This window comes from Pholcus phalangioides, unplaced genomic scaffold, assembly GCF_987345545.1.
Source record: "Pholcus phalangioides strain wild (caught in Gottingen) unplaced genomic scaffold, Ppha-v1.0 ptg000029l_1, whole genome shotgun sequence".
Classification (NCBI taxonomy): Eukaryota; Metazoa; Arthropoda; class Arachnida; order Araneae; family Pholcidae; genus Pholcus; species Pholcus phalangioides.
Genome location: NW_028301619.1, coordinates 8,070,749 through 8,085,353, shown reverse-complemented (window position 1 = coordinate 8,085,353; position 14,605 = coordinate 8,070,749). Strand labels below are relative to the sequence as shown.

The 14,605-nt window shown below is 37.2% G+C and overlaps 1 protein-coding gene across 1 annotated transcript in view; it reads right to left on the bottom strand.

Annotated features, from left to right (window-relative positions):
* The window catches only part of ebo (exportin ellipsoid body open), a 295,439-nt gene that overhangs the window by 169,996 nt on the left and 110,838 nt on the right, over positions 1-14,605 (bottom strand). Inside the window, exon 8 of the mRNA XM_089252540.1 lies at positions 6,264-6,487. Within this exon, the coding sequence (XP_089108666.1) occupies positions 6,264-6,487 (224 nt within the window). The remainder of the gene's footprint in view (positions 1-6,263; positions 6,488-14,605) is intronic.

The following is a 14,605-nucleotide window of genomic DNA, read 5'->3' as shown; positions in this document are numbered from 1 at the left end:
CTCCATTCAAACTAGATACCAGTTTCGTCACTGAAGTTCAAGTGCATGAAAACAGTATTAAAAATACTGACGACAATGGGGGTGTTTGGTACAGCGGTAGTCACCTATTTTTGCAAAAGTAAAGAACTTTTCATAACTTATAAGCCAGTTAGGAACACTAACATGTCTGTCGCCATTGAAGATGTAACTTGCCCGGTTGAGGATATAGCAAATATAAATATGTGTTTTGTGACCAATGGTAAAAAGCAGGAAGTCTAATCGAAAGACGTAATCTATGCCCCAAAGCGGAGAAAAATTTAATGTTGGGACTTCCTTCAATAAAGGGGGAGCTACTTTCGTTGGAAAGAATGATAAGACTGAAGTCACTTCACGAACTGGGGAGAAATTACTCATGGCAAATGGCCTTTACTGCTGTAATCCCATATATCCCAGACGATTCAAAGCCGTAAGTTTATCAGCTGATGGTAACTTAAAGGAGTGGCATAAAGAATACTGTCATATTAATTCGAAACACATCATGGGGACAAGTCAGTCTGGGGATGTCCTGGGCATTCCTGCTCTAAAATACAAGAATCTAAATTGCAAAGAATGTAAGTAAATCGAGAAGAAAATCCTTCAAGTCCATATCAGCAGTTAAATCATTCAAACCCTTGAAACTTTTGCATATGGATGAGCTCTATTGTGCTTTACATACACTTGGAAATGGGTATGTCACCATGGACAGACAAAACTCCCTTTGAACTACTACATTGTGGCCAAAAGCCATCAGTTAAACATTTGAGGGTATTTGGTAGCACAGTGTACATCAGAGTGCCTAAACAGCTAAGAAATACATTGAATTGGAGAGCCAAGAAGGGCATCATGGTAGGTTATACTTTATACACTCGTGGCTATCTTATCTGGATAGCCGACGAGAGGCGTACGATTGAAACAATAAATGTAACCTTTAATTGTCATTGAAAAGCTGTCCTGAACAAAGGACCAAAATTTATTCATATTAAAAGTGAATCTGAAAGCGATCTTGAAAGTGATTTTAAGTGTGATCGGAAACCCGAGAATGTGGATGATGTAGAAAGTGAATCTGATTCCGATCAAGAATCTGAGGAGTTAGATATTGTGAGGAGATAATCTAAATCCAATTTTGACAATACTGAAACATCCAATCAAGATTGAACACATCTTTGGGTGAAAAATGCTAGAAAAGATGGCTCCCTCATCGACATGTACTATGGGATTGAAGGAATTAATTTGAGACTAAGATGTAAAAAGATGACAAAGCTTATAACTAGTCCCATAATATCAAATATAATAAAAACTTTTTTTCTAATTTTAGTGAGAAAAATACATATTCAGGCATAATGAAAAATAATAATACTGATTCTAATATTGCACCAGAAGCTTGTTTTGTTGACATTATTATCCTGAAAAATGTTAATGCTGCATCAAGATCTCTGCAAAATAAGCAGTGGCATAAAGACACGGACAGAGCCTGGGTCATGTCTGGCTCTACAGTTCTACAGTGGCATAAAACCATGCTGGATGAAATGCAAATAATGTCAGACAGAAATGTCTGGGATTCTGCCTAAATCCAATAACACCACTATTGTGGGAAACCGGTGGGTCTATACAATCAAGAAAAATGAAAAACAAGAAATAGTATGGTATAAGGCTCATCTTGTTGATCAGGGATTTAGACAGCGTAAAGGGGGAAACATACAACAACATTTTTTGCCCCGTTGTCAATTTTTCAATAATACGTTTATCTTTCACATTATTTGTTTACTTGCTTGGCTGGACAAACTATCAACTTGATGTGAAGTGTGCATATTTATTTGCTAATCTAAATGAAGAAATCTTCATGCGTCAATTGTCAATCGCAAGGTTTTAACAACAAGTAGCTAGATTATTTGTAAGTTGAATAAAGCTATTGACGGATTGCGCCGAAGTGGTTGAAAGTTCGAGAGGAAGTGTTTTAGAAAAATTTAAATTGTGTATTGGTGTAATTTGCACTTACGATGGCAAAGTAGTATTATTACTTCACGTGGATGATATTGTTTTTGGCAAAAGAAATTGTGACATTGAAGAGACTACCTAAATTAAATTCAAACTTCGATTTAAAAATATTAGGGAAAACTATGAAACTCCTAGGTGTCAATTTCGAGGAAAGTGAAGGAAGGTTTTTTATTCATCAGATAGATTATATCAGTAAAATGTGTGATATTTTCAGAAAACTTAAATTTCCTATATCATTTTTGCCAATTGCTAAGGGAACTTTGTTGTCTAAATTGAGCTATCCCAACTCCGAAGTAGAGATCAGAGAAATGGTAAAATTGCTATATAGAAACGTGATAGGATGTTTATCGTATACCGCTGGTCAGATATCACTTTCGCTATCAATATCCTCTCACTATTTCAAGAAAATCCTGGATTGGTGCATTGGAACTGCCTAATGAAATTATTCGGCTATGTGGAAAATACAAAGTATCTGAAACTTGACTCGTCTAAAATTGAAAATTTCAATATCACATGTTAGTGATTCCGACTTTGAAGCTAACAGAGGTGATCTTGTTTCCACGAGTAGTATTACTTTGCTATTGGATCGTGTACCTATTGTAACATATCGCACCTAAGGGCTTTATGTTCCACATTAACCCCTTTTCTATTAACCTTAACACAAAGTGATCCCCCGGAAGAAGACCTGGTCGAGTCACAGGATTTGTGTTTATATAATTGTTTTTTTAATTAATTTTTAAATACCTTGTCTCACAAGTGGAAGTACCCGGGACTTCCATCCCGTCACCCCCAATTCCATGATCTCAAATTACAATAGCCATGTAAACAATGGGAGAAGCCTGATCAACTTCCTCCATCTTGTTGAGCCAGTTGCCACCCATGAAAAATAATAGTGTTCCGATAATTGTAAGACACGTCTCCATATGCAAATCCATTGAGTGACATGATTGATTTGTCTGTGCACCGAAGGCCAACAGTATGCCAATTGGTCCGACGATGAACCTGTTCTCTGCCGCAATAAATACTCCTGGTCGAAGCTTCAGTGTTGCAATCATTCTTCCTACATTCGTACGGGTTATCTTGTACTACGTGAAACCTTGAGCGCTGGTGCTCTTCAATGCAACCAACTAACATCATGGGATGTTGAAACAACTAACGATGTTTAACTAACTTCAGAAACATAATATACTATTCCGGCTGGTCCGGGTAGTCGACTTCTTGTAATCATGTTTTCATCAGAGCAATACATTAATGGTATTCTAAGTGCTAAGATTACGATGGAGTGGTTTAGCTGGAATGTCGGACGTTACCCTGTGATGTAATCTACATCTTCCCATCAACGAATCAGTCTTTCACGGTCCTCTGTGGGACTTACAACAAATAGTGGTGGTCATCTTCGTATGACGAGATCATACTAGTGGTCTTTGGTGCGTTGTCTTCCTGTCAACTAACGTGTAATCTTGCGTGCTGTGTCCTCCACGTGCTGATTTGCAAATTGTGATCATTCCGATATTATTGTCTGAATCCTCAGAGAAATCATCAGGATTCTCTTAGACTGATTGGATTGTCGCTGTCATAATTGGGTGAGGTCTTTCATGTTTATATATCGAGAATATAGCTATTGCATTTAACTGTAAAATTTGAATTAACTAATGAACGTAACTTAATCTATATATACACTGAAGAGCCAAAAAAACTGGTAAACCTGCCTAATATCATATAGGGTCCTCCCGAGCCCGCAGAAGTGCCGCAACACAACGTGACATAGACTCGACTAATGTCTGAAGTAGTGCTAGAGGTAATTGACACCATGAATCCTGCAGGGCTGTCCATAAATCCATAGGAGTAAGAGTGGGTGGAGATCTCTTCTGAACAGCACGTTGCAAGGCATCCCAGATATGTTCAATAATGTTCATGTCTGGGGATTTAGGTGGCCAGCGGAAGTGTCTAAAGTCAGAAGAGTGTTCCTGGAGCCACTTTGTAGCAATTCTGGGCGTGTGGGGTGTCGCATTGTCCTGCTGAAATTGTCCAAATCCGTCAGAATGCACAATGGACATGAATGGGTGCAGGTGATCAGACAGGATGCTTACGTACCTGTCACCTGTCAGAGTCGTATCTAGACGTATCAGGGGTCCCATATCACGCCAACTGCACACGCCCCATACCATCACAGAGCCTCCACCAGCTTGAACAGTCCCCTGTTGACATGTAGGGGCCATGGATTCATGAGGTTGTCTCCATACCCGTACACGTCCATCAGCTCGAAGCAATTGGAACCGAGACTCGTTAGACCAGGCAACATGTTTCCAGTCCTCAACAGTCCAATGTCGGTGTTGTCGGGCCCAGGCGAGGCGTAAAGCTTTGTGTCGTGCAGTCATCAAGGGTACACGAGTGGGCCTTCGGCTCCGAAAGCCCATATCGATGATGTTTCGGTGAATGGTTTGCACGCTGACACTTGTTGATGGCCCAGCATTGAAATCTGCAGCAATTTGCGGAAGGAATGCACGTCTGTCACGTTTAATGATTCTCGTCAGTCGTCGTTGGTCCCGTTCTTGCATGATTTTTTCCCGGCCGCAGCGATGTCGTAGATTTAATTTTTTACCGGATTCCCGATATTCACGGTACACTCGTGAAATGGTCGTATGTGAAAATCCAAATTTCATCGATGCTACGTCCTATCTCTCGTGCGCCGACTATAACACCACGTTCAAACTCACTTAAATCTGGATAACCTGCCATTGTAGCAGCAGTAACCGATCTAACAACTATGCCAGACACTTGTTGTGTTATATAGGCGTTGCCGACCGCAGCGCCGTACTCTGATTGGTTCCATATCTCTTTATTTGCATACGCATGCCTGTACCAGTTTTTTTTGGCTCTTCAGTTTATATAATGTGGAGTTGTGCACTAATGAATGATTAAATTAGAATTTGCTAATACTTTCTTTGAGTTAGCCTAAGACTTATATAATGGATGTAAGAATCACAGGAGGTAGCTTATAGAAGACACTACACTATCTATCATGTGGAGGACATTTAAACAGAAGTGTGAGAGTCTTTCAACCATGGAAGATACGTCATTTTGATTGAAGCCGCAAAGGAACTGAGGTGGATTGTTGGAATAATAAATGAATGTACTGATCTGAATTTATTTTAACTTCCTTCCAATTGTAAAAGTGAACTCTTGTGTGACAATCGAGCAGCGACTGATTTTTCAAATTCTCCCATTGAAAATAATAGAACTAAGCACATAGATATAAAGTATCATTTTTCAAGAAATCTTGTGTAAACGAAAGTTCGATTTATATCAAATTAATAGTAAAAATAATCTAATATTTTTATGAAACCTTTGTGTAAATATGGATCGAACAAATTTGTTAATAAAATTTTCATGAAGGTCTGAATATTATGTTTACGAGAACAATAATTCGAATTTTTCGTAAATTTTAATTTTTCTTTTTGATACGATTTTGAACATTGTTGAATTTAATGTTGAAAAAAAAGTGCTCTTGCATTATGATTATGAACTTTTAATATTCGTGATCATGTGAGTGAGGGCAATTGTTAGGCAGAAATGCAGATTCTTTTTTCCTTTGATCACGCATCTTATGTCTATCTGCTCGAGTTGTACAATGATTTTTTTTTCCAATTTTCCTTTTTTTCTTCCTTCCCTTTGATGTTGATGTCATTATCTTAATTTTTGAATATAGCGCTGAATGAACCTGTTTTCATTGGATGTATTGTTCGCAGCACCAGGTGGGTGGATTACTGACTGTATATATAGACTGAATGATGTTTATTGTTTGTACTTACTTTATGCTTGCTGTGAATAAAACCGGCCTTGATGCAGATAGCTTATTTTTAACCTGGCCGAACTTGACTCATAATTTTCAATTTCAAAGTTAATGACTAAATAAGATAATCAATGCTTATCTGTGGCTTTCCAGAACAGTTTAACAAAGAGTCTCTTCGAAAAACCCTTGTCAAGGTCGCTGCTCCTAAGCACCCCAGACGAAGGTTAGCAGTGCACCAAGACATTGCACCCCACAGTTTGAGAACCCCCTGAACTGAACTATTCTGGGGAACTGCAGATGAAGCCATGAATTCAGTAAGCGAGCCGCAGGTGACAAAAGTTGAGAGAACCACTGAGTTATTAAGATAGTTATGTTTACTTCCAAGCTTCGATTAGCTGGACAAACTTAAATGGGAAAAAATATGAATAAACATAAAAACGTGAGAAACTACAATTACCTTTCATTAATGTCAGCCAACATAGTTTTAGCTGCACTGTATTCTATAATAGGACTATTTTTTGTCAGATGTTGTAATATATTGAATGTTTCCTGGAACATTTGTAGCAAGAGCTCTTCAAGTTCTGCAGGGAAGTATTTTGTGGATATAATTTCATTCAGACATTCCATAGCATGAATTGCTAGATCAACATTGGTTCCTTCTATATTGGAATATGATGAAGTCTGGGGAGGAAAAAAAATCAACATGTCAATGCTACAGTTAGAATTTTTTAAAAGAATTGAGAAAGACAAAATCAACTGTACCAATAGGCAGCTGATGTAATATAAGATCTAGTTCCAATTATAATTCTTGTTGTTATCACAGTTTGTAAAACATTCACAGTTCACAAAATATTGATAGACTATTTCTTTCTGCTAATCAAATTATAGTATCACAGAGCGACGAATTTGCATTATAAATGAATCAAAGAGAACTAATTTATTGAAGTATCCAAGTGACGAGAGAGTAGACAAACACATAGACATATTATATTGCAAACTTATAACACATACACTGTTTTTCCATTTCAAATATAAATGCAACAAGCAAAATGCCCAATGAGCATGCTGAAAATAAAGTGCCCATATAAAAACATGAATTTTAAATATACATATAAATACAGCAATCCAAAATATCTATATTTGACAAATACAGTCAAATTTGGTTGTAACATTAAGTGGCGGCTGCAACTAATTCTCGGAGAATAAATCTAACAAACTTGCTTATAACATCAATGAAAATAAAACTTTGGTTATAACGACATATTTTCTGCCATTTTGTCCCATTTTTATGGCTTTTTCCAACAAATTCCTAGATTAAAAGTCCAGAACATGAAGAAATGCTTGTCCATTGTTCTATCAATATCTACAAAACATCATAAGATAAAAACTTTCTATCACATTCACCTAAAAACTCAAAAACTATGAATTTTACATTACGATTAACACAAAAGCCTTGTTTGTTTCATGTGAGCTGTGCTCGAAGTTTTTGTTACTAAGAATTACATGAAATTGAATATTTTTCCAGTTAGTTTTACAGTATTTATTCATCATAACCAATAATACATAGCATATTATATAGCATAGCATAGTATGAAAGCTTCATGCATAGCATACATCATTATTGCATCTGTTTATACTTGCCATACTTAGTCTAGAAAACGCCAACCTCAGTTGTTACAACACTGGTTATAACAACAAATTTCCCCAGAATCGGTTGTAATAACCAAATTTGACTGTGTTCATGTTTGTTTGGGTTCCATATAGAACAGTTTCATAATTATATATTCACAAAAATAAAATGTTAAATACCTCTGAGATACAGTAATCCTGACCTTCCCCTCAGTCAACTACGAATAAAACACGACAGAAGCTTAAAATAGAGATACAACTAGGGCAATTCTTGGTATTTTTATCTGTGCTTTAGTATTGACCATACAGAGACTTTGTGCTTCCAGGCACAAGCTCTTCTATTTTACTGGGAGAGGATTGTTGTTGTTAGGAACCATCGAGTGAATTTAGACTCTTGAAGACTATAGATCATGGCTCTCCAAGCTGGTCTGTCATTCACAGCATGTCTCAGTTGTGCCAGCTTCATTCTAGTGCTATGCAACACGTCTTCTATCCATCTGGTGCTTAGTCTGCCTCTCCCTCTCGTTCCCTCCATTCTTCCAAGCATTACCATTATTTCTAGTGAGACTTCTGTGCGCATTACATGGCGTAAGTAAGATAGTTTCTGTTTAATGACTGTTGCTTCTAGAGAATAGTCAACCTTGACTACTTTGATAACCGATTTGTTAGTCCTTTTAGCTGTCCATGGAATTCTCAGCATCCTCCTCCAGTACCAAAGTTCGAAGGAATCAATTATTTTCTTATCTGCTTTCCGTAGTGTCCAGCTCTCACATCCATGCATAAAGACAGGAAAGACCAATGCATTTACATGGTTCGTACACTTTCAACGAAAAAAAATTCAAGGACTATTCAAGCACTTTTCAAGGTAAAACTTAAAAATTCAAGGACTTTTTTTACAAACGCATATTTTTCACATGAATAGGCGCATATTTAATTTTGATTAAAACTTTCAGAGATTACATTTCTACCTACTTTATTTCACATCATCCGTAATGAATAAAGGAGGCCACATACACATATATATCATACAAAACATATGACACATTGAATAACGCAGTTCGTGCCTGTTAATTTCCTCATTGAAACGTCTCTAAATATTGCAATTAATTTTCTTTTAAAGACTAAAAAAAAATTAACTCCTCTAAAGATAAAAAAAGATTAAATTATTTCTTTCATTAATTTTATTTCTTTCTTACTCAAGGAATAATTGCTTTTATCAATTCTGGATTTGTTTCTTTCGCTAATGCTGAAATTCTTTCTTTCGCTAATGCTGAAATTCTTTCTTTCATTAATGCTGAAATTCTTTCTTTCATTAATGCTGAAATTCTTTCTTTCATTAATACTGAAATTCTTTCTTTCATTAATGCTGAATTCTTTTATTGATTCTAAAATTATTTCATTAATTCTGGAATTATTGCTTTATTAGTGTTGGAATTATCTCTTTTATCAATGCTGAAATTCTCTCATTAATTCTGGAATTATCTCTAATTAATTTTGGAATTATATCTCATTAACATTGGAATTATCTCTCATTAATGTTGGAATTTTTTCTTTCATTAATTCTGGAACTATCTCTTTCATTAATTTTGGAATCATATCATCGATACTGAAATTATTTCTTTCATTTATTGTTTTAAACTCCTTTAAACAACTATGGATGCCATTAGAAAATAACGGAGATGCGCCGACATTCAACCCGTCACGTGAAAATCACATGACGCGTTTTCACCACTGACGTCATACCAGCGCCGGTACTAGAGGGCGCGGGGAGGGGTAACTGCTCCGGGTGGCTATTTTTATGTGAACACCGTTATAAAATTATCGAATTCCGAATTGGTGGGGGCGGCAAGACAATACAAAAATCCTAGTTATGGTCCTGCATCATACTCCCTCCAGTAATATAATAAGCTCAATGCATTTCAGCGCCGATTCACCCATTGAAGCACAGCTTGCATTTGGCGACATTTTTGTCTGGCACACTCAGCAACCAATCTTGATAGAAGGGATTTTTCAGCCACAAGTAATTAAAAGTACACACACTTGTGCTAGTCATTTTTTGTTTTCTTTCTTTAAAGAACCTTGTACAAGCGCTTCACATCACTCGTAAATAAATATTTTGTTGACAGCATGGGCGGAGATACAGTGGGGGGGGGGGCAACGTGTAAGGTGAAGTTGACTGATCTAATGTATATATGCATATATGAATTGACATCATCATCGTGCCCCCCCCCCAGACTTCCAAGTCTATTACCGCCTATGGTTGACAGTAATCAGAGGAAGCTTCGCTCACTTACGACAACGATCGGAAGTTCATTTTGAACACTAGCTTTTATTCCATAAAAGTTGCAAGCAAAAAAACAAGATCATTTACGATCATAAAAAAAATAAATAAAACGGCCGACAAATAACAACTGGCAATCTCAGGGAGAAAAAAAACAATCCCGACATACACGCGGAAAAAAACCAGCCTACAGTATAAAGCTGAGCTCCCGTGAGGGTGAGAGCACGCTGCCCGTGATTTACATATTGCGTCGGGCCCAGCGGTTCCACGTGCACAGAGAATAAAAAGGGAAAAAACATTCCAACATAGGTTGTTGGCACCGCATGAACCGAACTGGATCATTTCGCGTCGACAGAAACGTGTTACATAATCACACTACGCGTTTGTGTATTTCTACCGTGGCGCATCAGCTACTCTGTCATTTGCATACTGCGGCTTGAAGGGAAGCATTGAGCTCGATGAAGGGAAGTGAAAGAAAACAAAAATGAAGAGAAGATCGGTAAAACGAGTGGCGCACAATGCATTTGACTCCTCCAGAAGCAGTCGGCCAATCACACCCGACGTAAAATACTGCCGCGAGGCTTGTTGCGCTCTCTAGGAAAACAGTCGAACTTGTATTATTGGTGAATGGATGGCGTGTCACGCTGGGCGATTCACTTTGCACGCGGCACAGAGAACTTGCTCCTACGAAAACCCGGCTTAAGAATAATGAGAAATAACTTGCTTTAAATCCCATTATCCAGGGTTATTGGCTGCTTATAGGACGTCACTTACAGAGTAAAAAAAAAAGTGGGGAAAACTATTTCGGAAAAAACAAATTTTTCAAGGACACTCACAGAATTCTTAAAAAAAATTTCTTTTTCAAGGACTCTTATCGATTTTCAAGTACTTTCAAGGCCTTGAAAATGAACTTTTTTTTTCAAGGACCGTACGAACCATGATTTATAATTCTAATTTTTCTTTTCATTGATAAATCTTTGTCTTTCATTATTATATTAAGCTTTCTCATGGCTGTTTTACCCAGAACTACTTGTCTTTTTATTTCTTCTGTGCAAGTTCCCTCTTTTACAATTCTTGATCCTAGGAAATGAAATCTGTCCACAATCTCAAAACTTTCGCCATCTAGTTGAAAACTGAATATCTGCTATAGTCATCATCTTTGTTTTTTTCATATTTAGGTAGAGTCCAAGCTTTTCAATTTGTTCTTACTCTTGATATAATGTTCTTCAGGTCCTCTTCAGATTCTGCTATCAGAGTTGTGTCATCAACATATCTAAGGTTGTTGATCACTCTTCCTCCAATTTTAACACCTGCCTTTAATTCCTCTAAATCGGATGCTCTCATTATATATTCTCCATACAGAGTAAATAGGTTTGGGGAAAGGATGCATCCTTGTCGAACCCCCTTTTCAATTCCAAACTATTCAGTTAAGCCATAGTTTGTTCTTACACTTGCCTCTTGGTTAATGTATAAATTTCTGATCAAGCAGACAAGGTGATTAGGCACTCCCATTGTTCCAAGAATATCCCAAAGCTTATCATGATCAACACAGTCAAAGGCCTTTGTAAAATCGATGAAACAAAAATATAGCTTCTTTTGACGTTCTTTTGCTGCCTCCATTATCCATCTTGTATTGGCAATTTGGTCTCTAGTTCCCCTATTTCTTCTGAAACCTGCTTGCTCCACTGCTAATTCTCTTTCTATAATGGTTTCGAGTCTTTTCTGAATAATTTTCAGTAGAATCTTGCTAGCATGTGGTATTAGGGAGATTGTTTTGTAATTGGAGCATTCTCTAAGATCACCTTTTTTCGTGAATAGGTGTGAATATAGATATTTTCCAGTCTTTGGGCCACTCTATTTTCTCACAGATTTGTTGACAGAGTGATGTTAGTGCATCGATAATATTTCCCCCTGCTTTTTTCAGAAGCTCCGCTGGAATATCATCAATACCTGGAGCTTTGCAATTCTTTAGTTGATTTGCTGCCCATCTGACTTTGTCCTTTGTAACTGGTGGTTCATGATTTATTTCTATATTGCTATTTATTACCTTTCTATCTGATTTCTTATAAAGATTTTCTGTGTATTCTTTCCATCTTTTTACAATGTCTTTTTCAGAGTTCAAGACATTTCCATTCTTGTCTTTTATGATATCCAAACGTGGATTAAAATTGCCAGTGATTTCATTAATCCTCCTGTAGAGGTCTCTTGTTCTCCCTAGTCTGCTGTCTTCTTCAATTTGTCTGCATTTTGAATTTAAAAAAGTCTCTTTATCTTTCCTTGCCTGTCTTTGAAATTGTGCATTAAATTCTTTGGTTTCATTTACTTTTCCAGTAGCCTTAGCTATTCTTTTTTCGACAATTTCAAGAGCTTCTTCTGACAGCCAGAGTGTTCTCTTCTTTTTATTTACCGGAATAATTCTCTTTGCTTCCTCCTTTAGCATATTTTTAATATCAGACCAGAGTTCTTCTGGTTCCCTATCTACCAGATCAAGGTCATTAAAACGGTTTCTTGTTGAAATTCTATATTCCTCTGGTACATTATCTAACCTGTACATAGCTGGCGCTTTTCCTTTATTGATTTTCTTTAATTTAAGTCTCATCTCTAAAATGAGTAACTGGTGATCAGACCCACATTCAGCACTTGGCAGTCTTGCACGTTGTCACAGAGCTTTTCTATCTTTTGCTGCCAATTACATAATCAATTTGGTTCTTGTACATGCCATTTGGTGATGTCCATGTGTACATTCTTCTTTTAGGCAGCTTAAAGTAAGTATTAGCAATGAAAAGATCATTTGATGAACAGAATTCAATTAACTTTTGTCCAGCTTCATTCCTATTTCCAAGCCTAAAGTTTCCTGTTGTACCTGGAACTGCCACATCTCCAACCTTTGCGTTTAAATCCCCCAATGATCATCAACATATCTTTACTGGGTGTTTGATCAATAATTTGTTGTAATACATTATAGAATTCATCGCTAACTACTTCTTCAGCATCAGTGGTTGGCGCATATACTTGGATGATCGTTATATTTATTGGACTACTTTTTATTCTGATTGACATAATTCTATCATTAACAGGATAGTATGTCTTTGTTCTTTCCATTTCTTTCTTTACAACTTCTAACATTCCATGTTCCCATCCTGTATTTTTTCTTAAACTCAAAGATTTCCTAGTGTTTCTTTCATCATTAGATAAAATTCCTGAAGGCTTTGATCTATCTACGTCATTATGGTAAAAAGACCAGGATCCGCCAGGATAGTCTTCTTGCATCTTCCCAGTAATAAAGTGGTTGCTTTCCAACCTGGGGGCCATCTTCCGGCAACATGACATATTTTCTTTTTGAGCCTTATTAAGGAGAGATTTTATTTGAGAGGATTTGTGAGTTGTTAATCCAGTGAGATTACGTACTGGTAACGCACAAGTGAGTTTAAAGCCAAATTTATTTTTTACCTGTACTATTTTTGTATCATATTTCAATTCTAAGTTCTTTTTTAGCAAACTATTTCTTGTTGCATTAATAATGTATAATTTAAAAAAAATTTTATTGTTTGTGCATACTGTAATTTAATAATCAATGTGCAATGTATAATATTAATTAAAAAATTAGTAGTTCTTTGGTTAGTATTTCTGTGTTTTTTTAATTTGAATGACTTAGAGAGAGAGCATAAGAGAAACAAGCTTTCTTTAGTCTTACAAACATTTACTTTTTGTGACCTTGTTTTGGGAATCAACACATTTAATTTATGTAAATATTGTTCCTCCATGCAGGACCATCTTAAGAGCATCATGAGCCCCCCAGGTCAAGTGATTTTTATGAGGCCCAACAAGGCAAATTCTTGGAAATTTCAAACAGTACTCACTTTTGTGAGGCCGGGTGAACCCATGCATTAAGACTACACAGTGTTTAATTTATTGTTAGTTTTTCATGTACTCAGTTACGATAGGATTGCCAGGCCTTACTAATGAAAATTCAGTATTATATATTTTTATACTCATTACATTTTTGATCATTAATTTATATGTTTATACATTTCAGTTTTATATCATGTGTTTTGAAACTTTATTTGATGCTGCTTGTTATTGGTTTGAATAATTAATTTTCGATGAATTTTTTTACCCTTGCTTTATATACACTGAACAGCCAAAAAAACTGGTACACCTGCCTAATATCGTGTAGGGTCCCGACGAGCCCCCAGAAGTGCCGCAACACAACGTGGCATGGACTCGACTAATGTCTGAAGTAGTGCTGGAGGTAATTGACACCATGAATCCTGCAGGGCTGTCCATAAATCCGTAGGAGTAAGAGGGGGTGGAGATCTCTTCTGAACAGCACATTGCAAGGCATCCCAGGTATGTTCAATAATGTTCATGACTGGGGATTTTGGTGGCCAGCGGAAGTGTCTAAAGTCCGAAGAGTTTTCCTGGAGCCACTTTGTAGCAATTCTGGCGTGTGGGGTGTCGCATTGTCCTGCTGAAATTGTCCTAGTCTGTCGGAATGCATAATGGACATGAATGGGTGCAGGTGATCAGACAGGATGCTTACGTACCTAGACGTATCAGGGGTCCCATATCACGCCAACTGCACACGCCCCATACCATCACAGAGCCTCCACCAGCTTGAACAGTCCCCTGTTGACATGTAGGGTCCATGGATTCATGAGGTTGTCTCCATACCCGTACACGTCCATCAGCTCGAAGCAATTGGAACCGAGACTCGTTAGACCAGGCAACATGTTTCCAGTCCTCAACAGTCCAATGTCGGTGTTGTCGGGCCCAGGTGAGGCGTAAAGCTTTGTGTCGTGCAGTCATCAAGGGTACACGAGTGGGCCTTCGGCTCCGAAAGCCCATATCGATGATGTTTCGGTGAATGGTTCGCACGCTGACACTTG